The sequence below is a fragment of the Sinocyclocheilus grahami genome, unplaced genomic scaffold, assembly GCF_001515645.1.
Source record: "Sinocyclocheilus grahami isolate Dianchi unplaced genomic scaffold, SAMN03320097.WGS_v1.1 scaffold127.1, whole genome shotgun sequence".
Taxonomy (NCBI): domain Eukaryota; kingdom Metazoa; phylum Chordata; class Actinopteri; order Cypriniformes; family Cyprinidae; genus Sinocyclocheilus; species Sinocyclocheilus grahami.
The window spans coordinates 707,571-734,512 of record NW_015505306.1 but is presented as its reverse complement, the minus strand read 5'-3'; the positions used below and the strand labels follow the sequence as shown (position 1 = coordinate 734,512).

The 26,942-nt window shown below is 37.1% G+C and overlaps 1 protein-coding gene across 2 annotated transcripts in view; it reads left to right on the top strand.

Moving 5' to 3' along the window:
• The window catches only part of LOC107590374 (pleckstrin homology domain-containing family H member 3-like), a 39,873-nt gene that overhangs the window by 6,896 nt on the left and 6,035 nt on the right, over window positions 1–26,942 (top strand). Inside the window, exons 2-9 of one of the 2 annotated variants that reach the window (XM_016279085.1) lie at window positions 4,695–4,750; window positions 14,209–14,297; window positions 17,232–17,414; window positions 22,153–22,310; window positions 23,935–24,058; window positions 24,591–24,909; window positions 25,560–25,767; window positions 26,324–26,460. In XM_016279085.1, coding sequence (XP_016134571.1) covers window positions 4,695–4,750; window positions 14,209–14,297; window positions 17,232–17,414; window positions 22,153–22,310; window positions 23,935–24,058; window positions 24,591–24,909; window positions 25,560–25,767; window positions 26,324–26,460 — 1,274 coding nt within the window. Of the gene's footprint in view, window positions 1–4,694; window positions 4,751–14,208; window positions 14,298–17,231; window positions 17,415–18,015; window positions 18,071–22,152; window positions 22,311–23,934; window positions 24,059–24,590; window positions 24,910–25,559; window positions 25,768–26,323; window positions 26,461–26,942 lie in introns of those variants that run through there. The other variant, XM_016279087.1, reaches the window with a different exon arrangement.

Sequence of the window (26,942 nt, the reverse complement as noted above, 5' to 3'; positions counted from 1 at the left end):
AACGGAAGTGAGCCACGGAACGAACCCATCACAGCATCTCCTGTCCTGATGATTCATCCTGCTCCTCGTCCCGGAATGCTCTTGCCAGAGGTCCTGCTCACACGCCATACCTTTCCCAGCCTTCCTAACCGACTCAAACCCCAAAAGAGAGAGGTTTAATGACACCTCTCAGTCTCTCCTGCTGAGCCTGTCCAACATTTATGGTGCCTCTCCACCCTGGTTAAACATTAAGCCAGTCTCATTATACACACCCCTTTCGCTCTGTAACACACTTATCTTCTTTCTCGCCTCCATCCTGCTCTTTTAACTCCACTCTTTCTCTGGCAGGGACCTCAGCCAGTCCATCCCCCTATGCCAAGTGGACTTACAACTTTCCCTATTCCCTATGCCATCATTGTGACTGTGCGTGTGTATGTACTAAACATAGCAGCTCTAGTTCTAGCTGTGAAGCGTCTTGCCGCTGACCTGGATAGCATTTCATAGATTTAGCGCCAAACTTGTCACATGCACTTCAGAATAGACTAATATTTCAATATTTATCTAGCAGCAGTCATTCTTACATTCAAGAGTTTAGAACTTTAAAACCTCTGTACTATTGTTCAAAAGCCTGGGTATAAGATTTTGTAAAAGTTTTTGAAATAAATCACTTGTGCTCAACAAGGCTGCATTTATTTGATCAAAAATAAAGTAATAACAGTAACATTGTGAAATATTACAATTTAACGAAAGTTTTTTTAGATTATATATATTTAAAAAATTTAATTTAGTCTTGTGTTGTCAAAGCTGAATTTTCAGCATCATTACTCCAGTCTTCAGTGTCACATGATCCTTCAGAAATCACTCTAATATGCTGATTTGCTGCTCAAGAAATATTTAATATTATCAATGTTGATAACATTGCTCCATCAGGATTCATTGATGAATATAAAGTTAAAAAGAACGACGTTTATTTGAAATAGGGATTGTAACATTATAAATGTCTTTACGGTCTCTTTTGATCAATTTCATGCATTATTGGTGAGTAAAAGTAATATTTTTGTTCCAAAAAAAATCTTACTGTCCTCAAACTTTTGAATGGTAATGAATGTATATACTTTGTATTAGTTTAACCATTTCAACATTGATCAGTACCTGGAAACTATAGTTTTTTTTATGCGTATTATGATGACTGTTTTAAAGAAAAAGAAAACATATGACATAAAATAAGAAATAATTACTAATGTAAACAAAATAAAAAATAATATTTTCTTCTCACTCAAAGGTTTGTTTCTTTGAAAGTGTTTGTGTAAGAAAAGAACTGTTGTCCTGACTCTTTAGCCTCATGACCCTCTCGGGAGCCCCCAGCCCAGCACGGAACGTTCCTCCGAAGTTGTGCCAGAGCACTGAAAAATAATGCCACAGAGCGGCACAGACTTAGGCGCACACACATAGAGGTGCGTGTCTGTGAAAGAGGTCAAGGTGAGGGGGGGCTAGAGTTACAGCTGATGTGGGGGAGTCAGACTGAGTCAGTTTACAGCCGGGATCGATTCTGATAAACCTCACAGAGTCACTGGACCAAAGGGCAGAATCCGAGCCAATGCATACCAGCCATTAACGGGAACCCGCAGGCGAGCCGAGCGTGGCACCGCAGCCCAGGCCTGCCAGTGAGTGGGCGGTTGATGGGTCAGATGGTCATCTCAGTGGGAAGAAATACATGGTTGTGTAAATGAGCCTCCTTGTTATTTTCCTGGAAATCAACTTTAACTAGAATCCACTCATAAACAGTATTTATTGCAAATTGCAGCGTGCTCGCTGCCTATATGGCCGAACACTGCTTTTATTGACTACAGGACCATTCACAAGAAAATTGCTGGCAAAACAGTAGGAGCCAACTAATCCTTCAGGACACTTTTGTATATGTTTGTTTTAGCCATCACCGCCCAGAAGGTATTGAGGCATCGCTCTATGTGTGTTTTAGTTTAAGAGGGAACACAGTTCAGAGCAGGAAATGTTTCCCTCTGATGTTTGTTTCTCTTCGTCCCTTCCTCTTTAATGCCATTTAAGGCATAGGTCACCCAAAAATCTTTTTTTTTTTTTAAGTCTATAAAGTGAATGGAGAATGAAAAGTCCAGGTTTTATATAAGGATGACTGAATTTTCATTTTAGGGTGAACTATCCCTTTAATATTCAGGCTCAAGCACATGCATGTCAGGTAGCACAGAGAGGAAACTAAAGCTGACATCAGATCTGTTCACAGGGAAGGACAGTGTGCATTTACTGTCCACTGGGTGTGAAGGGTCTGAGGGCTGGCTGCGGGACGGAGTTGGTCCAGAGGGGCTGGGTTGGGTAGAACTGGGTTGGTATTGTGTGTAGACAGATTGAGCACAAAAGCTCTCTATGTCTTTTTTAGTTCTAAGAACAGCCCTAATTTGGAATGTTATGATCTGCAAGCAGCAGTCAAGTGCCCGTGACTGCTGAGTGTTTGTGTGTTTGAATTCACTGCCAAGTACTACAGAAGAGTTGCTGTTACTAAGTGCACTTGTTCATAAAGGTAAGTGTGTGTGTGTTTTTGACCTAGTGACTAAATTACTGAAAAATGTAAATCAAATTGCAAAACTCAAATGCAAAAATGGTTTATAAAGAAACAAAACAATGTTCAAGTCGCAATAAAATGGAAACGGTATTGGCAGATATTTTGATCTTTATTGTGACATGCATCTGAATGAAAGATAATCAAAAAGAAAAAAAATGTATTCTGTCCATTGTTGCTGATTAGATGGTGGCCGGTCTAAATGAGAGTTTGCAGTTGACTTTAGGAAAGTAGGAGGGTTTAAACAGACTAAATGACTGTTGAAGTCCAACATACTGTACCAAACCAAAGAAAAGTTTGTTGTTGCACCAGAAGATCCAAAAAATAAAAATAAATTAATAAAATAAAAAACAAGTGAATAATAAATAAATGAAAAAAAAAACTGCTATGTGGTTATTTTTAGCATGATTCTGTGCAGTTTCTAGGGTGTTCTGGGTTATTAGTGCATTGCTATGTGGTTGCTAGGATGCTGTGAGTTTCTAGGTTGCCCTGCTGTGTGGTTGCTAGGGTGTTATGAGTGTGTTTTTAGCACATTGCTGTCCAGTACTAGAATGTTTTGGGTAGTTTTTAGCATGTTGCTATGCAGTGCTAGTGTTTTTTTTTTTTACTGCATTGATACAAGGTGAAAATTGTAAGTCCACTTATATGAAATTTTAAGTCCTATTATATGAAATAGCACCCCTCTTCCTGATAAGCTGTATGGCAAGTCTAGTTTAATACCTCAGGGTTTGTTCAAATACTTAACCTAGAACATTACTCTGTATCATGTAGCAAATAGGAAGTGTGGTCTGTTTTGTATTGTTCCGCTTTATATCTGCAGAGCCTGTGGGGTTTTCTTTAACCAAGGGAGTCTTTTAGAATCCAGTAAATGACCTTATGACTCACAGCATATAGACTAGATATTTATACAGTTGTTTGACAATTACCATACAAATTACATGACTTAACTCATGATTAGTTCACAATCATGAACGATGAAACACCATACAGTCGGCTAACTGCCATTATGACCAATTGCTACTTTTTCTTTTGGTTAGCCACATTGAGCCACATCAAAGGGTTTCCAGGTTATTCAGGTTGACCTTTCCTGGACCCCTGCTGCAGTCCAGAGCTCTTTTCTCATTCTGTCTTCCCCTCTTTAATATGAGCTCTGAGATGGGGAAGGGGAAGCCAGACCTGAGGAATGTACTAAAGAATCCAGACATCCCTCGAACCATAGCTCGCCACACTGTCAATCATCAGGCGTCAACGACCAAAACATCTCAGACAGCTAGTTTTTGAGGCCACTGCTAGCACATTGTGGATGGTTTGTGCAACCAGTTAGGACAACAGTGGAGTTGAATGTGCAGTTACTTTAAAGGTACAGTTACTTTAAAGGTTTTCACCCAATACCATATGGTATTAGATTTTTTCGCATAATGCCAAACCATAATTATTTATAATGATTCATAATCAAAGACCAGCTGTTTCATGACCTGCCTTTTTTTCCATCTGGAATGTCAACAAAATTTATCTTTTTGTTAATTTAATGTTTAAGGGAAACCCATACATATGACCCAAAAATAATGCAAAAATATGAACTAATGTATATAGAAAATGTAACACAAAACACTCAGATGTACATTACTGATGGAACAAATGAGAAGAGACTAACTTAATATAAAATATGTGATGTGTCGCACAAGGACTTCTGGTAATGTCCTTTTACTCTTTCTCACAGTAAATTATACAGTAATTCATAGTTTTTACTTGGAAAAACCATATATTTGACAGAATTTTACAATAATGTCACGTATAGTGTGATGCTAAACCATTTACAATTTTTCACCATATTTGGTAATGTAACTTACAGTTAACCAATTAACAAGCGTTTTCTGTATAAACTTTTTTTCTTTTTTACAGTTGGTATCAGCTGAAATTTTGCTACCATGGCAATACAAAACTGAAGAACCAAATGGAACCATATGATGTTTATTGATCATATCGAAACAAAAGAAGTGAAAGAGACTGATTGTTCTCTATGTACTGCACATCCTTCGAGAATATCTAGCAGAGTTTACTGGAAAGGAAGTGAAAGATCAATACCTGCCAGATGCCCATGTGTTCTGTTTTTTCTCTTTTACAGGGGCAACTAGAGGTCACTCTGTCTCAGCCCACTCGCACAGCCAACGGCACACCCTGGTGAGTTCAGGCATTAATGATGTTTAATAGGATGTGTGTGTGTGTGTCTGTCCTACATCTCCCTCACAACCTGGACAGATGGATTTGTCAGTGCGTACTGTACAAATCCTTACAAAAAAGTACTGTGGTGGGACAGCGATTGTATCAGATGGTAATACATCTTATTTTGATATAAACCAGCATACAGAATGAGCTCTTATGCTCACCAAGGCTACGTTTATTTGATCAAAAATGCAGTTAATCATTAATATTGTGAAATATTATTACACACATTATATAAAATATTAGTTTTATAGTAAGTGTTTTCTATTTTAATATACAAACCCGATTCCAAAAAAGTTGGGACACTGTACAAATTGTGAATAAAAACAGAATGCAATGATGTGGAAGTTTCAAATTTCAATATTTTATTCAGAATACAACATAGATGACATATCAGATGTTTAAACTGAGAAAAATGTATCATTTTAAGGGGAAAATAAGTTGATTTTAAATTTCATGGCATCAACCCATCTCAAAAAAGTTGGGACAAGGCCATGTTTACCACTGTGTGGCATCCCCTCTTCTTATTATAACAGTCTGCAAACGTCTGGGGACTGAGGAGACAAGTTGCTGAAGTTTAGGAATAGGAATGTTGTCCCATTCTTGTCTAATACAGGCTTCTAGTTGCTCAACTGTCTTAGGTCTTCTTTGTCGCATCTTCCTCTTTATGATGCTGACCTAATAAGTAGCAAATTTGTCCTCCAGCTGTTCCTTATATGTACATTTAACTTTTCCGGCCTCTTATTGCTACTTGTCCCAACTTTTTTTGGAATGTGTAGCTCTCATGAAATCCAAAATGAGCCAATATTTGGCATGACATTTCAAAATCTCACTTTCAACATTTGATATGTTATCTATATTCTATTGTGAATAAAATATAAGTTTATGAGGTTTGTAAATTATTCCATTCCTTTTTTACTCACAATTTGTACAGTGTCCCAACTTTTTTGGAATTGGGTTTGTATTTTAAAAATATAATCCACTCTAAATTTTTTTAATGCTTTTATTCCAGTCTTCAGTGTCACATGATTCTTCAGAAATCATTCTAATATGCTGATTAGTGCTCAAGAAACATTCCTTATTATTATTATTAATATCGAAAACAGTTGTGTTGCTTAATATTCTTGTGGAAACTGTGATACATACTTTTTCAGGATGCTTTGATGAATAGAAAGTTTAAAAGAACAGCATTTTTTGTAATTTATACACTTACACCATGTCTACACCGGACGTGAACGGCAAGTAGGCTTGCTGCAATAGACGGTGTCTTCGGTTATACCGGTGTTAAGCCGCAAAACCAGTTACGTCATTTGCATACCGCGGCACCACCCCCCACCGTCGTTTAGATTTTTTAGTAGAAACAAAAATATTTTAGTCTAGTTCAGTTAGAGGACAGACACTTTTTAAAAACTAAATGCTCAATGTAGCATGCCGAACCGTGCGCGAACGACAGATTTTATTTATCACGTGAGGAGAGTGAGTCTAGCTGTCTGACAAGAGTGAGGTGAGAAAGACAAGACGATGGCAGAAGATTGTTTAGAAAGGAAATGCAAAGGCGCCTGTTTGGCAATAGATTTAGATATTGAAAAGCCTATTGACTGGAAGTTTTTTTTAAACATTCATTTCTTATTTATTTGATTCCACAGTGTTTTCTGATTTTCAGTTTTATATACCTATTTAAATTTTGTGTAGCCTAAGTAATTTGTTATTTTATTAGGCATATATGGTGTATTTTTATTCGTTTTGTTAATAAAAGTTATGAGTTTGACGTTGTTGCTTGAATTGAATCAATTCGAAAGTGAAAGTAAAATGTGCACGTCACTTTTACAAGCCATTTGAAAGCTAAGAAAAGAGGGTGACTCAAATGAACTAACACCCCCCTCCCACCCCAATGGTGATACCGGTTTTACCGATGTTGTCACACGTCAATTAACCGGTGGGAAAATGTCCTCACCGTCACAACCCTAACGGCAAGGTGCGGCGTGACATTACTATAGAACCCATTATAATCAGTGATGCGGTCTACACTGGATGCAGTGCGGCGCGACACGACATGGCAAGACAAATCCCCATCAGTAAACTGATGCCTCGTTCTATTTATGACGTACTGACTCAAATTTCAAATGATTTGCAACGGTTGCATTGTTGCGTTCAGTGTAGACATCCTCAAGCTGTTGTGGCACGACGCGACAAGACAGCTGTCGCATCCGGTGTAGACATGGTGTTAGTGTATCATGTTATACAGCCACTGGCAAGATGTGGGCTAGCCTGACTATGTCATAGCTTTGGGTGTGTCGCAGCACATAGAATCAAGCACACAGAAAATGTGTACCATTATCATCAAACACTCAGTGTAAATGAGCATATTATGATTTAAAAATAATTTTATTGTATTATCAAGATTGTGAAGCCTTGAATCTAGAGGAAGTGTGTGTGTTTTAGCAGGTTGAGATTTGCACAAATTCTTCAGCCAGATGGTGACTCAGTCTTTTTTATCGCATGTAGAGGTCACTCAGTCTCATCACGGATTAGACACACACGTGCTGTCATCCTGAGTGCTTTCAGATTCGCTCAGCTGGCTGGACGTGGAATGTCTTGGCAGTATTCTTGAGTAAACCATATTATTTTTAGCAGAGGTCAGAAAGACTCACTCCATCATACTGTCCTCAATCACCATATCCGAAAGAAAGCATTGTCTTTGTATCTGTCACTCTTGGTTTATGTCCTCTTTCTGCCTTTTTTTAAAATTTCAAACAAAAGACCATTGTTAGTTTTTGGCTGTAGGTTTCAGGTCTTTCTCCTGTTGCCAGCTGTTCTGCACTGTCAGTCCATTAATGGGTCGTCCTGACAGGTCACAGCTTGGTGCTAATGTGTTTCCCAACATTTTAACAGCTGAGCTCTTTGGACTTTCATGGTTAAAATCTGTTGTTGTATTTTACCTAATTTTCTAAGAATAATTGTAAAATAATTTTTATTTTCACGAGTAATTTTGTACTTTTTTGGATGCTTTGTCTGGTGAAATGTAACCGCACCTTCTCCTTGTAATACCTATGTTATACCTTTGTCATTATACAAATTTATGTCCTCATTTGTCACAAAAACACGCACACACACACACTTACTTAGCTGTCTAAATCATAACTTCTATTGTTTTTATTAAAGCTAATTATAATCACTAGAAACTAACCCAAATATATAATTACTTGAAACCCTGAATGAAAACTTTTTAGAATAAAATAAAGAAAAATATATTTAAAAAAATCAAAATGAGGGCATCCCAGAATATACCCAGAGGGCATTTTTTTTTGTCACATTTACTTTCTTGTAGGGACAATTTTGCCTCCCAACATGGTTAAGTACACACACATATAAACACATGTGCTCAAGTGTGTGCAAGCCTTCCAGCAAGGACATTGCTTACTTGGTTAATAAATAAGCAGCACTGCATTTTAATTGGATTAAAATTAATCATCTATTGAGTTCAACATACCACATAAGTGTACTATATAGAATAGTGTGTTACAGAGATTAAGTGTACTATAGAGAGAAGTACACTCAAAGTGTAACAAATAATGAAGAACACCTACTTCTTTTTTTGTGTGTCATGTCTTGTGACATTGGGGAGTTGGCAACTAGCCTTTTCCTCACAGAGCTGCCTAAAAACAGATATTGTATTCTTGTGACAAACCAATGATTTATTTAAATCTGGAAAGTGTGTGAGAGTGTATAATGGATAACTGGGTTATATTAGCTCTTATCATGATTGTGTTAACCATTGATTAATCAGGCTATTGATGTCTGTTACTGTAAGTCACATGGAATTGGCTGTAAAATTTACACACACACGCAAAGAAGTCCCCTCGATTCAGTGGACATTTATTTTTACCTTTCCTCCATCCCTCCATTTCTTTTATCAGTTTCCTGTCAGTGTGGGCCACACAGATGGTTTGGGTTAGTAAGCTTATGCCACAGAGAGCGTCAGAGAGGAAGGGTTACACACAGTGCTACTTTGCCTTCATATGAACCATTCTGCCTGGCAGTATTACCAACCAGAGTTTGCCGTTCCATGACGCTATTCCACTGAAACCATTCAAAACATTTGAATTCACATCTCCAACCACAAGATGTTTTCATACGCCCCCCTCACGCGTTTATCCTTAAACCTGCAAATCAGTTTTCACTGTCTTCTTTGGCTTTTAATATTATTCTTTTTTATTGGTAATTTTATATTATTATTCACATATGCACAACTACACCACAACTAACTGAAATAAAATTATGTAGCAATTTTAAGTTATATTTTTTGCCTTTTATTATGATTAGACAGTCGAAGAAAAGACAGGAAGTCATGGGAGAGGGAAACGGGTTCAGAAAAAAAACCTCAGATTGCTCAAAGCACTGTTGTGCTGACCAAAAAGCTATGTTTCTGACAAAATTATGTGAATTGATTTTCATGTATTTTTAATATTTATGCGCTTTGATCAAAAATGCATTAAAAACAGTAATATTGTGAAATATTAATACAGTTTAATGCATTTTATTCCTGTGATGGCAAATGTATGCTGATTTGCTGCTCAAGAAACATTTCGTAATATTATCAATGTTGAAATCAGTTGTGTTGCTTAATACCTTTGTTTTTTTTTCAGGATTCTTTGATTACTATAAAGTTTAAAAAACAGCATTAATTAGAAATATAAATCTTTTCTAACATTATAAATGTCTTTAATGTAATTTTACTGTCACTGATCAATTTAATGCGTACTTGTTGAATATTTAATCGACTTAAAAACTTAAATTTATTTTTAAATGTATCTTATGACCCTAACTATTCAAATAACTTTTGGTTGTTTTAATTGTGCTTATAAAAGTACTTCAATTACTCAACTGGTTTTCAGGTCATTTGAGTTTGAGACGGTTAATGTCCAGGCACAGTTTTGTACTTGTGACTTAAGGAGAGAGAAGTTTTTTTTTTTTGCATAGGTTTGTCAGGTTGAATTTGCTTTCACTTCTGTAAACAAGCACGATTTGCTTATTTTCCTTTCTTCCTCCTCATCAAATCAGTGCTAACTCAGGGTGTTTCATTTTACATCTCTCACCAAACAACAGCTACATTCACAACCGCACTTTCCACTTTCCCTTCCAAATCCATCCTTCCTGTTCTTTCTTCCTCTCTTTCAATTTCTTTAGTTTATCTTTGAATGAGTCGAATTCATGTCTATGTCTCAATCCCTTGTTCACGTGTCATGACACTTGACTGACAGTTTGGTTTAATATTTTGTCTAGGCTTCTTATTCTTATATTACAGTTTATTTGTATTTCCATCTTGGTGTTCCTTTCTCAAGGCTCTAATGTCTAGATTAGGAGAAAGTCGCACTCATTTTCCTCTCCTCCTTTTATTATTCCTGTCTTTTAATCCTGTGTGACAAATTGCTTCCTGCTCTGCTCTCCCTCTTACAGGAAGTCGACTTGTAGGCCCCTCTTGGGGGCCACTGCTGTGGATTCTGGGAAAAGAGTGGGCAGCAGTGGGTAGGGTTGGGATGGGTTTGATTGGACAGCTGTGGAAACCTTGTTGACACACACACACACACACATCTCACGACCCTCACCTCTTTACAGATCCACTACACCAGTCCAAACCTGGGTTCCAGCTGTGAATGTTGAAAAATAACTCTACTTTACAGTTTACAGACACTTCAAACACGCCTCGACATCTAACACATGCTCACTCACACGATCACACAACACAAATCTGTCTATAAATTTCAAAGAGTGGCTCATTCACTCAGAAGGGCACCACTGTTTAGACCACCAAAGGCCAACTACTGTAACCCTCACTTCCTGCTTTTTTATTTGTTTTTTTAGTCACTAACTATATTTTCCCTGAGGGAAAGGGTTGATAACAAGGTTTTGCATTCATGCCTGTACTTATAAAAATAAAGGTTCTTCAGCCCCATTAGAAACCATTCTGTTATCAAGAGCCATTCTTCACAGTGTAGGCCTCTTAAGTTGGATATGGTATTTTTCTTATCTTAAGTTATCAATCGTTTTTTCTTTCCATCTATCGTTCTATCTATTAATCTATCTATCTCTTAACTAAGGTTCTGTATGTCTGTCTATCTATCTATCTATCTATCGCTTAACTAAGGTTCTGTGTGTCTGTCTGTCTATCTATCGCTTAACTAAGGTTCTGTCTGTCTGTCTCTTAACTAAGGTTCTGTCTATCTTATCTATCTATCTATCTAGCTATCTATCGCTTAACTAAGGTTCTGTATATCTGTCTGTCTGTCTGTCTGTCTATCTATCTATCGCTTAACTAAGTTTCTATCTCTCTGTCTGTCTGTCTCTTAACTAAAGTTCTGTCTATCTTATCTATATTTATCTATCTATCGCTTAACTAAGGTTCTGTATATCTGTCTGTCTGTCTGTCTATCTATCTATCTATCTATCGCTTAACTAAGGTTCTGTCTATCTGTCTGTCTGTCTCTTAACTAAGGTTCTGTCTATCTTATCTATCTTTATCTATCTATCGCTTAACTAAGGTTCTGTATATCTGTCTGTCTGTGTCTGTCTGTCTGTCTGTCTATCGCTTAACTAAGGTTCTGTATATCTGTCTATCTTATCTATCTATCTATCTATCTATCTATCGCTTAACTAATGTTCTGTATATCTGTCTGTCTATCTATCTATCTATCTATCTATCGCTTAACTAAGGTTCTATCTATCTAGCTATCTATCGCTTAACTAAGGTTCTGTATATCTGTCTGTCTGTCTGTCTGTCTGTCTGTCTATCTATCTATCGGTTAACTAAGGTTCTGTATATCTGTCTGTCTGTCTGTCTATCTATCTATCTATCGCTTAACTAAGGTTCTATCTATCTGTCTGTCTGTCTCTTAACTAGGGCTGCACGATAAATCGCATGCGATATTTTTAGTGCACACTCTCTGTTGAGTATTACAGACTCCTGTACTGTCATGTCCTGAACAGAGGTAAGAGATAATCCGATGAGTCAGTATTTTATATCTCTCTATATCCTTTAAGTGAAATGAGGCGTGCGCCGACCTGGATCAGACATCGCCTGATGCTCCGGTTTTTCTGTTTAGCACCAAATGTCTGTCCTTTTAGGTCACCATCACAGACCTTTCTCAACCCCATATTCATAAAAAAACATTTTTAATTTTACTGATAGTCTAGACAGATAGTAAAACAGTTCTAGCCCCCGAGACATGAGTCATAAAGCTCATCTCCACATTTATACCCCATATCCATCCATAAGATATCTTACTGCCCTCTAAAGTCTCTATATAGTAGAGCATATTTATCTGTATCTGCTTGCTGGTCTCATTCCAGCAGCCTCTTGCAGAGATAGACCTCAGCTCATTTGATCTGTGTGTGTGTGTATGTGTGTTAATGCTGTCTAGATTAGGATGAGGGTTATTCTCATGCCTACGGGACAGAGAAGGTTTTTTGTTAAAAACCGGATTGTTGATCTTGATTCTGCTCAGATCCATGAACCGGTTCTGGCAGGTTCTGACTGGCTGATTCCAGTTCTCACTGCTCCTGTGATTTGGAGGCTTCCTCTTTTTGTGCTGCCTGCCTCTCTCTCATTCTCTCTCTCTTGCTGTCTCTCTTTTTGATGGATGTCTGTAAACTCTTGACTCCGTCTAAGCTTCAACTTAAATTAGAGAGTGATGCAAATCCACAGGGATCTACCACTGCATTTCCATTAAACGCATACACTTGTAAACAGACCTGTAAATAAATGTACAAAACATTGATAAGGTTCAAGATATTCAAAGAACACAAAAATATTCAGACACACAGCTATCGTATCTGAGGTCAACGAAGAGGCAACATACTCTTAGACTTAGATTGGCAGGCTTCAAAATACAGCATCAGAAAGACTGGAGCCATAATGCAGAGCAGATATTTAATTGTATATATTCATATCCATATTTTAAAATTTATATTACATTTTTCTTATCTATTTTTAAAAACACAAATTAATAACATCTTTAGGAAATCTCAAAATGAATAGCAATTTTTTATATGTAGACTAAATATTATAGAATTTTACTGTCAGCATTTTGTTATAGGTCATAGCATGAAAATAAGCTTCTTGGTATCGGCCAAAATATTGATATCAGTACATCATACACATGCATGCGTGTAATCAGACTCTCCTATCAGAGACACTGGGCCAGTCAGTGATCATATGATCTCTGGTTACAAACCATGATGTTTTTCCAGAGCATCAGAATGAGGAAATAAGTTTTCAGGACTCTCCATTTGATTAACTTAACAAATGGCTAATTTGGGTGAGAAACTAGCAAGTCCAGATAATTAGTGCCAAATGAAATTCTGACTTCAGATAACAAGAGATGCAGGAATGTCTTGTTTGATTAACCAACACGCGGTCACATTCAATTCCTCTGATGTGGCTCAAAGTGTGTGTGTGTGTGTGTGTGTGTTTCTGAGTGCCAGTGTTTCAGAGTGATTATCTATTTGTCACTGTCTGCTTCAAGGTGCTTGTGCTCCCAGCATTCCTCAAATCATGTATAATTTGTTAGCTAATGACGTCCTCTGACTAATCTTTTACCAGCTCATTACATGCTGTTATTCTGTTCTTAACAAGAGTCTTTTAGTCCAGGTATACAATTAGCCATTCACTAGACACTTGTTACCTTGATTTTTATCCATGTTCATGATGATAAGAGTTTTTTTTGTTTTTTTGCAGGAATCAAACTAGCAAGAAACAACCTTAGCAATTTGTGAAATTTCATCCCTGCTAGATATTACATGGTTAAATTTAGGAACTGCAGCAACTCTGCTCTGTAACATTTAGCAGAAGACCCCAAAAATTCCCAAAGGAACAGTCTAAAGTGTTGAGGAGTGTCCCACTAAGGTCCTTTATAGTATATTACATATATATTGAGCCCAGGGGAAAGTGGACCTACCCATAACATTTTTGTCCCAGGCCCTGTAAACTTTAGTGATGTCTGTTTGACAACTATTTTCTTGTCAGTACCTCTAGTCCACTCTTGTTCTCCTTGTCTCTTCCTAGTTCTCTCTTTGCGTGCGAGTGTCCTTGGCATCTCGTAGACACATTTATTTTCAGTCTTTTCCCTGGCTGCCAGACCGATAAAGCTCTGCCTGCCTGGCCGTGGTGGTGGAGGGATGTGCATGTGTGTGTTGTGTTTGTGTGTGAGATGTGAAATTTCTGCATATGTGGAGTGGTTTTGTTGGGGTCTGTTTTAGCAGCAGAAGTGTGACGCTGACCCCAACTTCCCTCAAGGAATAGGTGTGCATATATGTGTGTGTGTGTGTGTTTTTGGGGGCAAGGGGAGGGGGTTGTACAGTACTTACTGGGTTACAGTAGGCACATTGCTGATGTCTGTGTTGTGTTTCATGTTGTTCAGTCTGTCAGGAGTTCCTGAGGAGAAGAGAAGTCTCATCACACAGAAGAGTAAGATGAAGATGGACAAAGACAATGAGGTGCTTATGAAGGGTGAGGAATAAATTCTTCTACTTCACCAGATCAAGTCATATTTGTCATTATGGCTATAAAACTAAATGTATTGTTTGCATGCATTGGTGCATTTGTGTGTATTATGTCCCTCTTATTTTATTCTGCTGGTTACTTGGAATCATTAATCTGAAGTGAATTAGATTTAATACTTTTTTTCAGTTTTAAAGCATGTAGATTACAATTTCAAAGGCTGAAATGTGTTTTAAAACTTGTGACACTCTGGTAACTTTATCTTTAGTGAGTTAATCCCAAATCTGACTCATAACTTTCTCTACCCGGGTGTAGCAGGCTAAACAATGTCTATATACACACACACACACACACACACACACACACAGCTCTATCGTCTTTATATAAAGATATTTATAATTAGTATAAACTAACCCAAATAGACTGACAAGAAAATTAAGCAATATTGTTTACAGATATTAATGATTTTAAACCTGATCATTATTAGTAATTATCAGGTGTAGAGATAAACATACAACTGTTCAAAAGTTAATTATTAAAAAGGTATTTTAATGTTTTTGAAAGACAAATTATACTTACCAAGGCTGCATTTATTTGATCAAAAATATAAAAAATATTATGAAATATTATAAAACAACTATTTATATTTGAATATATTTTCAAGTGTAATTTATTCTTGTGATAGCTGAAATTTCAGCAGTCATTACCTTCAGTGTCAAATGATCCTTCAGAAATCACTCTAATATGCTGATTTGCTGCTCAAGAAACATTTCTCATGATCAATTTGAAAACATTTGTGCTGCTTAATATTTTTGTGAAAATCAAGATCCTTTGATGAATAAAAAGTTCAAAAGAACAACATTTATTTGAAATAGAAATCTTTTGTAACATTATATTCAGAATTTACATTTACAGTAATATTCAAGTAATACTGAGTCAAAAAACTAGACAATATTTATCGGTTGACAGTGCATCAGTTATTGTACACTTAAAAACAATCAGTAGTACAGTGGGTATAGAAAATACCCCCCCCCCCCTTAAAATAATCAAATTTGGTTGCTTTGCAGCCTGAAATGAAGATGGACACAGTTTTTGTTTAATCCAGCTGCATTTACTCAATGCAACTTATAACATTCAAGTGAAAGATATAACACCAGAAAAAAATAAAAAATAAAAAACAGAACCACTGAGTTGGAAAAAGGATCACCCCGTCCTAAAAATGACTTGTAAACTCAATCAGGTGTAGCTTATCACCTTCTCAATGGCACACAAAGCCCTTTGACTTTCAACTGTGATCAGCTGTGGTGATTTTGATCAGCTCAGCATGAAAAGATGATGTTATAAGTTGATTATAAGAGTAAATACAACTGGATAAAACAAAAATTGTGTCCATCTTCATTTAAGGTAGCAAAGCAAAATGTGGTTATTTTAAAGGGGGGGGGATTCTTTTCTATATCCACTGTATTCATTGTGAAATTGAATATTGGTCAATCTGTGATTCCTACGTCTACCATTAAAACCAAATATTTTGCATTCTAAAAAGTATACATATTTAGAAATATAGTTTTTTTAAAAGTATATACTCAAATGTACCAAAAGGAAGTTTTTGTTAGCTTTAGCTCGCTTTCGGGATAATCCCCAGTACACACACATGCATCAGTTATAGCTTGCAGTTTTATCAGTGACACATGAATTGACTGACACACTTCACACATCACCTTCTCAATGGCACACAAAGCCCTTTGACTTTCAACTGTGATCAACTGTGGTGATTTTGATCAGCTCAGCATGAAAAGATGATGTTATAAGTTGATTATAAGAGTAAATACAGCTGGATAAAACAAAAATTGTGTCCATCTTCATTTAAGGTAGCAAAGCAAAATGTGGTTATTTTAAAGGGGGGGGGATTCTTTTCTATATCCACTGTATTCATTGTGAAATTGAATATTGGTCAATCTGTGATTCCTACGTCTACCATTAAAACCAAATATTTTGCATTCTAAAAAGTATACATATTTAGAAATATAGTTTTTTTAAAAGTATATACTCAAATGTACCAAAAGGAAGTTTTTGTTAGCTTTAGCTCGCTTTCGGGATAATCCCCAGTACACACACATGCATCAGTTATAGCTTGCAGTTTTATCAGTGACACATGAATTGACTGACACACTTCACACCAAGTTAACCAACACTAAAGCTGCTGACCACAGATTTAAGTGTGTGTGTGTGTTATTCAGAGTCGTCTATGATTTCAGAGTGTGTAAATGTGAGTGCTGTGTGGTATTTGCTGCACTGGAGTGGTAATAATACTCAGTCACATGTAATGAGTAATAATATGCAGGGTAGAGTAATATTAGTGTAGAAGGGTCCAAATACTCCGCCAGCCTGTCTCATGTTGGCCCACAGAGCTGTTAAATAAGACAGTCTTACCCCAGTCTGTCTGGCTGACTCACACACACACACACACACACACACACACACATACACACACACTCAAATATTCAAAGGGAAAGGTAGCAGGTGCAATGCATCTGCAAGCAGCAGCGGAAAAAAGGTAACATGGTCCGGGTGTCATGAGGGTTTACAAAAAAAAACGCTTTTCCCATGAAATGTTTCTTGATTATTGGCTCTGATACACATTTGTGCATAGACAACAAACTTTTTGAAGGTTTGGAGGGAGATTTTATCCCCAGTGTGACCTTAACACAACCCTCTATTAAGTTGGGTGAGCGGTGGTTTGGTGCTGTTCTGCTTTTTTCCATGATCACTCAGTCTGACTCTGCATGAGCACCATGAACTAGCTCTCAAAGAATGATATTTCAAATTACACATCATTTATTTCTGTCAGGTTTTGTAATGGAAATCTCCATATTCTCAAATGATTGGTCTGTTACAGTATTTATCATGTATAATATGGGTCTTCTTCTCTGTTTTGCTTTCCAGGCTGGCTCCTGCGGGAGGTGCAGGGAGGTTGGCTACGGCAGAGGAGGTTCTGGTTTGTGTTGACAACAGACTCTCTTGACTACTACAGCGGCCTGGACAGAGATGCTCGCAGACTGGGCATGCTTGTACTCACATCCCTCTGTTCAGTGCTGTGGCCGGATAAACACACCTACAAACAGACAGGTAATGCACCTGCAATTAAACTAGGACAGCCTCAGTCACCCTCCCTTTTCATTGAACACGCTCTCAGAAAAAGTGTGCAAGATTGTACATTTATGGGTTCAACAGCTTGTCACGCCAGCCATTCATAAGTTCTTTCTTAAATTATAAAGTTAAGTCCACACTAGAGGCTTAGTAACTACTAGCTAGTTTGTAATGAAATCTATACATTATTCGGTTGCACCAATTGCACCAGTAGTAGTCTGTAAGCTCTCCGTAAAGTAATGCGTAGTTGCATATGACGTTTACCCTAAATGATCCAATAGAAACCTTCAAATAAACAAGCAGAATTTGTTTAAATGCTGTGAATTTCAGTTTATCCTTCACTCTAACTTCTTTTGCCTCATGTAACTAATGGTAAAAATAAGTAAAAACGGTAAAAATGATACTACTTAATCATGAATAACATTAGCCTATAGGTAAGCTATTTTTATATGTAAATAGCATTCAGAAACTGTAATTGAAATGAATAAGGATCAATAAATATTGAAAGAAAAAAAAACATAAGAAATGCCATTTATGTATTATGGATGATTTCATTTGACATGTACAACATGGACCGAAGCACACAGAGGCGCGCTGTAGATGGGGTGTTGAAGAAGCGCTAAAAAAGAAACAAAGTACGTTGATTCACATATTGTTCTCTCTCTTCATATGTATGTGAGTGTAAATGTCAGTAGCGTCACATATGTCTAAAGGATTGAAGGTTGTCGGTTAAAATAAGAGCATATGGATGCAGTTCACACAGTCTTGCTGTTTTATTCCAACCGTTACTCCTGACCGGACGCTTCCATAAATATTTAGTTTATACGTAGAGTTATGCTTCAACTAAGTGTAATGGTGCAACAAAAAAATATTTAGTAGTGCGTAAGTTTTAACTTAATGCCCATTTCAAAACTAGGCTAAGTTGTAACTTGAGTACAGCTGGTGCAGCCAGCCCCTGGAAGGATCATAGTACCTTGAGGGTACATGTTATTTTTCTAAAGAACTAATATGTACATTTTAGGCATTAAATGATGAACACGTCCCCTGTTTTCTCAGGACTTCAGTGATGATTTTAAGGTTGTTCTGGTGATTTCTATCTTATATTATTCCATTTTTTTGAACTTCATAGCTTCATAACCACAATCAACCTCTCCTCAACCATGTTTGACACAGCAAAAATATACTGACAAAATCTCTGTCGATATGAATAAACACCCCTGAGGAGATGACGGGTACATTTAACAAGAAAATACAATTTCGGATTTTCTACTTCAGAATGTCAAGTTTAATTCAAAGTGTTACTTGCGGTTTCTTTGTAATTGTTTGTGAAATTTACTAGTGAGTTCTATGTGAAAATGGTATGTAATTTTATTTTACTTTTTCAGTGATGGAGAATTTGAAGTTCATTGTGTGTTCCCTAGACATTTATAGAATTTATAGAACATATTGATGTATTGTTCTCTTCAATCTATTCCTTAAATTTTCTTTATTTGGTCTTAAAAAGGTTTTTAAAAAGTCTTCATAAAACCTCCAGAAACCCTGGATGACTTTATTCGCTTGTCACTTTTTGTGTAGTTCGTGGTGTGATGGTGTGAGCCAAGCTTTCAGTGGAAGATAAACACAATATTTCACTCACTATTTTAGGATTTGTACTCACAGCGACATGCATTTTTTTTCGGAGAGAGCTGATCTTTTGGTCAGATCAGAGCAGCCGTGAGACCTCTTGTCGGCATTGGTGTGAAATCTTTCTTGTGGGAAGACTTTGATTGAGGAAATTAAATGCAGGATTGTTTGAGAAGACCAGAAGAGAAATGAAGGCAGACAAACGAGAGCCATTGTTGTCTGGGAAGATGGTAGGGAATGACCAGACAGACTCATAGGCTTAGTCATAATGTATCTCTGTGTGTGTGTGTGTGTGTGTGTGTGTGCTCACATGGCACATGTTCAGCTGGAGTTCTGAATCACACACACACACACACACACACACACAAACTTTCAACCAGCACAGTCCACAAAACTCAGAGCTTTTCCCAGATTCACTTTAGGGACTTTCCTAGATAAAAGTGTGTGTGAGCATGTCTGACAGTAAAGCTTTTGTGTGTTTTGTGTGTGTGTGTGTGTGTGTGTTTGTGTGTTCAAGGGCAGCGGTTGGTCAGGAGTCATTCATTATCCAGCAGAGTGGACACGATGGAAACGGTTTCTTCTTTTAACAAACAAGTTGTCTTATAATATCATGGCTAATGCTTTGGCTCGTCCACAGAGTAAAACAGATCTTTTAATGAAAGAATTAATGAGGTACAGTTTTGTGGCAAAGAAATTGCAGATGTTTACAGTGGACAACAAATATTTTGGTAATATTCTGTAAATTTTAGAACACCCATTGGTTCTGAAAAAACTGGAAATATCAAGGAATGTAACCATGAAATAGTCATAGAAATTAAATTCCACAGTGAATATACATTGTTCTGCTGTAAAAGATTTCATTTTGCTTTTTGTGAGTGCTTGTGTAGAGCGAATACTTGCCCCCAAACAGTCTAGAGAGATTGTTGGGCTTTATGGAGATTGGTGTGTCTTTATTAAACAGAGGTGGAAAGAGTACGAAAATATTCTACTCAAGTAAAAGTACCATTACATTAATGAAATTTTACTTAAGTACAAGTAAAAGTACCAGTCTAAAAATCTACTCAAGTAAAAGTAAAAAGTCGCTAATTTAAAATTTACTCTGAGTAAAAATTACTTAGTTACATTTTAACAGTGGGAGGGAGGAAAAAATTGGATATAGGCCAAGGGTGTCAAACTCAGCCCTGCACAGTTTAGATATAACCCTAATTAAACACATCTGATCCCGCTAATCTAATCATTTAGGCTTATTTGAAAACTAATATGTGTGTTGGAAGTCAATTCTGCGTTTGAAACCCCTGGGATAGGCCTATAAATATCAAACTAGTTGTTTTTAATTAAAGGAATCAGTTATTTAGAATAATAAGACATTTGGGCTGTTACCAGGCAAATTAAATCAGTATCAACAAAATTCATCTTTTCAATGCAGAGGAAACACCGAAGCTTCATCGGAAGTGGCATTTGGATGTATTTACACACTGTTTAATGCAGGACATGAATGCATTTAACCTGCAGTTACAAATGCAGAAATAATGTTTTGATATATAAGACATAAAATGTTGAATACTCATTTGAAATTATAAGGGGGAAAAAAAAATCAAAAGATACTTTAAATGTGAAATTAAAATCACCAGTAGGTGTCAGCAAGTCACTGTTAATAAGTGAGTCATTGCGATTGAGCTGAATCATTTAAACGGTTGATAAATTCAGGAACAAAATTTTGTTGCTCTTGTTGCTCAGAGATGCACAACTGTGCTATGGTGGCTGTGTTTGGAATTATTTTTGTTGTAGAAATAGAGCAAAAACAGGCAATATGGTGTCTAAAGCGCAAGTCTTTTAATTAACTTCTTGTTTATTGAACTGTTGTAAATCTATATGTAATCATGCTGATTTTTGGAGGACAAACGGCATTCTTCGTGTGAGATTGATTTACTATATGAAATTATATAAATATATACATTTTCTGCCCCTATATCTTCAATTTTGTGATAATTCTAAATGCATTTTAACAGAATAAATCACGCAGTGAAAGAACGCAGTCTATGGTCTAAACGCACGCACACTAGTCTAATCTACTAGACTTCACGGCACTCTGTTGGAGTGTTTTGTTTGGTTTTTGGCAAAATACTGATAATGTCAAATCGCACATCGTTAAAACAACAATTACGATATTATCGCAGGCGATATATATCACACACTCTGCACCACTGTCTTTTTGGCTAATTTATGCAAAACCTCTTGCTAAACTGTCAAAGCTTCATTTTAACCACCAGTGCAACAATGCAAGTATTTACCTTACCTATACATGCTTGCGAAGGTTTGATGTCGAGATTTTATAAGCTGCTAGTTTGGTCTCCCTTGGCAAACACAGCTTACACTGCATAATAGAGCTTAAATATGACCAGGAGTTCACTTCATTTCCTTCGAGTTCAACTTCAGCAGAATACGACGGGGTTTCGTTTTCAGCTGGGTCTGCACCACTAATGCCTGTCTTGTCCGTCTGCATCTTTCTTGTGATTTTAGCACCAGTTTGCTCTCCTGCCCATTATTTACTGCAGTAGTTTCCAGGGAGTGATTTTTTTTTTACTCCGTAATTAATGTGTTTTAAAATGTAGTGAAGTACAATATTTCAAACTAAATATACGTGAGTAAAAGTAAAATTAAAGATTAAAAAAATTACTTTAAAAAGCAGAAGTACACAAAAAGCTACACAATTACAGTAACGCGAGTAAATGTAATTCATTACTTTCCACCTCTGGTCTATTAAAGCCTAAGTTTTGAACCAAAGCTTCATTCTTTTGACTGCCAAAGTTAACAACAAGGGAGAAACAAGATATTAGTAAGATCCTCATAAAAGATCTCTCTCAGAACTTTTGATCACATTTACTGCAGGTCAGACACATGAAATATGAGTTGTCATAATGCTGGAGCTCTAGTACATTTGTCTTCAATCAGAAACAGTATAACCGTATGTATGCTTTATTGCATTTTTTTGTTTACTTTTCTTTATGTATGTACTGTCCTAATTGTAAGGAGATGCTATTTTTGTATTGAAGAGTAGCACTAAATATGGGCCTCTTTAATGTGTATGTGACAGGTTACTGGAGTCTGACAGTGTATGGCCGCAAACATTGCTACAGACTCTTCACAAAGCACTACAATGAGGCGGTGCACTGGGCGTGTGCTGTGCAGAAAGTCATAGACAGCAAAGCGCCGGTCGAGACGCCAACACAGCTCCTCATACGAGACATTGAGGTGAGAGAACAAGCAGCAGTGGAGATGAAGACGACAGCATATCAAGAGGGATTATAAATATTGCAAACACAAACGCACACTTTTATTCAAATAAATGCTGTTCTTTTGAAATTTCTATTAATTAGAGAATCCTGAAAAGAGTTTCCACAAAATATTAAGCAGGACAACCGTTTTCAACATTAATAAGTAATGATTCTTGAGCAGAGAATCAGCCTATTAGAATGATTTCTGAAGGATCATGTGACACTGAAGACTGGAGTAATGACTGCTGAAAATTCAGCTTTACCATCACAGGAATAAATGACATTTTAAAATATATTCAAATAGTAAACAGTTTAAATTCTTATAATATTTCACAATATTAAAATTTTTACTGTATTTTTGATCACATAAATGCCCCCTTGGTGAGCACATAAGACTTTTTCAAAAATATTTTAAAAATCTTATCGACCCCAAATTTGGGAAAATAGTGTATAATGTAAGAAAATATACAAGTTTTTTTTGTCTCCACTGTATATACATGTACATATATATTTATATATGTATATATGTGTGTATATATAAATGGCATCTTAGCTCCTAAAGAAATGTTCAGGATGGCAAACATATACAGACACGGTGTGTAAACCATTTAAACCCCACCCACTGTCATCTCTCTGCCCCAGAATATTATTGTTAGTTTGTTGGCTAGTGATTTTACACTTATAGATGTGCTCATCAGTATCATGTGTCTCTGGAAATAGTTTTGAAGGCAGCGAGTAGCTCTTGAGAATAACCCTGTTGTTATGATGTAATGCCTGCACTCTTGGATAGATCTGTATTAATAGGATGCTAGTTGCTAGCCCACAGAATTCCCCGGAATCCCATTGAGGTCGTACATAAACGGGCAGACAGACAGGCAGACAGGCGTGAAAACCGCAGTGGTTGAAATGTTAAGTGCCCAGACCCCTAAATGACCTTGCTGATTGCTATATATCTCTTATAGGTAAGATATGTATGCATATTAAATATTTAAACAAAAATATAAGGAAGGCTATTCTCAATGTAGTCTTGGCTAAAAGACACTATATTTTTGCCTTGTTGTGTTTTTTTAAATAAAAAATTATAATTGTACAATAAAATATTCATGAAGCATTGTGTTAAGTATCAGTTAGAAGATATAGTTCTGACATGTAACCTTAAGTTAATATCTGTTTGTACTATTTATTTTACCACTCGCAAACTCAAACACACAGTACATAGTGGTTATGGCAGGAGGTCTTGTCACGTTTAACTGCTCTTAGTTTGGTTGATCATGTCTGTTATAAGCAAACACCCCACAACAAACATAAACTGCCCTTATTCACCCTTGAAATGTACACAGCAGTTTTCATTATTCATACATACACAGAGCAGGCCTTGACCAGAGTTGTCAGATCCATCTGTAAACTGAAATCTGTTTCCATTTCATTCATCCCCCCTCAATCCATTTTCCATATAAAACGTCATTTCATCATTTCATTATGGACCCCATAACAAAGAGGTCAAGTATTTATGGGGACATAATGATAGTCTTGAGTTTATTTACTTCAAGGTGTTTCATTGGCCTTGCATTGCTTTGTGTGTGTTTATGTGCATTGTATAGGAGAATAAATTCAATCCAGAGGTTGTGGAGCACATCTATGAGCATAATCCCATCCTGAGGTACACGCAGAGCCCCCTCTATGCCCCACTGTTGCCTTTCCCCTACGGCAGCCTCCACCACACACGTGAGTCAACCACACACATACTCACATGGCATATATCACATATACCCACCACTGGTTTCAATGAACCAATCAGATTAGACACCCCCCCCTCTTTCTACAACCCTGCCGTTTTGGTGTATCCATTGTCACCCAGCTACCTGTCAAGTAGAAGTAAAGCAAAGGCAAAGCCGTGTTAAATTATAAAATATTTATGTCTCCTCCCCTTTGAAACAACATCTCTTCTCTGATGACCTTTCCCCTCCAAAAATTAGCTGACATGAGGCCAAATTTGCTGACATGCAACACATAACCATCCAACGATCAAATCAATTTCCGATAGACAAAATCAAGTCCCATCCTATAATTTTTTTTTCTTGGATGTTATAAGTTGCAGTGAGTAAATACAGCTGAATAAAACAAAAACTGTGTCCATCTTCATTTCAGGTGGCAAAGCAACAAAATTAGATTATTTTAAAGGGGGGTGATTCTTTTCTATACCCACTGTATATATGTATATATGTATTAACACACCTCGTCTTGCTTTTCTTCTTAGATATGGCAAGTAAAGGCTACACATCCATCCGTGAAGAGGCGGTGAGGCTTTTTAACTGCCTCCAGCAGTTAGAGTTGGCCCGTGAGCCCATTCCTCTCATACAGGGGATTCTCCAGACCTGCCTCGACCTCCGGCTGCTCCGAGATGAACTCTACTGCCAGCTTATCAAACAGACCAGCGTCACCAACTTGCGTGTCCAGACACAGACGCGGACACAGCCGAATCCGCAGCTCAGATACTGGCAGCTGCTCACCTGCATGAGCTGCACCTTCCTGCCCAGCTGCAGCATACTCCGATACCTGCGCTTTCACCTGAAGAGGTGAGTTACGCATATCACATCTGTACAATGCACTGGATGTGTACACTCACAAATCCACCAGCCGGATCTCAACATACACACATAAACGTTACCTAAGCAGTCCTTGAGTATAAACACGCACAACTGCCTCCGGTTCTGCGGTCGAGTGTGTAGGAATTATGGGCTGCCTGAGGTTGACAGGAATGTAAAGTGCACTTCCTGTTCACTCGTTCTTTTCCTCTCCTCAAGGGGCTGGGAAACGGCATGATGCTTTCTGCATCTCATGGCTAACTTACTCGTAAAGTACTGCCAGGCCTGGAGGATAGACAGAAAATAAGAGAATGGCTAAATAAACAAGTGTGCCGTGAGGAAATGGTGCGTTGACCACAGGGCTTTGATTACAGAGGCGGCTGGTGTAATGGAGACGGACGAGTTTCTGTTCTCCTGAGACCCCCAGACGTTTCCCGCATGTGTTTACTTAACACAAATAGGGCCTCTGCTATGCATGTAATTACCAAGTGGCTGACACTTCATATCGCAAATAGATAAACTAAACAGAGGCGCCACACAACTTCTCTCTGATTTTTTTGGAGGGAAATTTTGTGATTTGGATGTGAAATTCTGTAAATGGTCTCTGTAAAGTTTTTAAAAACTCTTTCTTTTGCTGTCAGGGTTCAGAGTTTGAATGTGGACCCGGAGGTGGAGAGCTACGCGTCCTTCATAGCCCAGGCTCTGGAGAAGACACGCGGCCGTGAGTGTGTGCCCTCATGGGAGGAGATCCAGGGGCTGATGGGAAGGCAGGAGATACTGTGTACTGTGCACTACCCTGGACCGGGCTGCTGCCAGATACCGATCACCTCACACACCACAGCTAATGAGGTATTGCATCAACCATTTCCTCTGTAGCAGAGGTTGATGGGAACCTTAAGCCACACAAAGGATTAATCATTAGCACGCAAGTAATAAGTACCAGACAGATGTATTTATTTATAAGTGTACTGATTTTAGTAATGTTGAATTCTGTTTTTGCAATTATCCTTCCACAAAAATTTAAGAATATGTATCATTTTTATTAATTTGCTCTGCTACTTTTACATAGATTTTTCTCTCTTTCAATCAATTGTTGTTATTGTTAACTAAAATGATTACTTTTAAATCAGTTGTTTTTTTTAATTGAAATAAAGCTAAAATAAAATGAAATATAAATATTAGATGAAAAAATTAAACTAAGTGACTTAAATTTAAGTACTAAAATTATTAAAACTAAACTAGAATTAAAATAACAGAAAACATAAACTAATAAAATTAGTAACAAAAATTTGTAGTAAAACTGAAAATATAAAAATAAAAGCGAATTCAAAACATGAATAAATACTATAATAGTATATAAATAATACTTAAATAACACTGTTTCTCACTCTCATTTTCTCTCCAGGTCGTGAGGAAGATGGCGGAACGCCTCGGGCTGCAGGAAAGCCGAAACACATTTGCTCTTTTTGAGCAGAATGCATGCTGGGAAAAAGCTATCGGAGGCAGCACCATAATCGCCGATGTCATCGCCAGATTCGAAAAGTAGATATTTTTAATAAATATCTTCCACCTATTGTAATATGTGTAATACAGCAAATGTACTGAACCAAAAGTATCATGGCACTATAGTTTGCTGGACATGGTGCCATGGCAATACCATGCATTTGAACCTTAACCATGATAATACTATGGTATTTTTTAAATACTATGTTAAGACCACAGGAGTATGGTAATCAATCAGTACCATAGTATATGTGAAGTTACAATGATATTACCATCCACGATAGCACCACAGTACAGTAAAGTGTAGATCTGTGTTTTTATTGATTTATTCACTTTCCCAGCACTTTAGCACAGTTTAACTAACCCCCCACACACACACTGTGAGAATAGACAAGCAGCTCTTTATTAGTATTCAGTGTTCCAGTAGGGATCTCAGGGTGAGACTGATGTCATGAGCATTAACTGATGTGGAAAGCAAACTGAAGGAGAGATAAGCCAAGCCAGCCAGAATTCAAGGCATC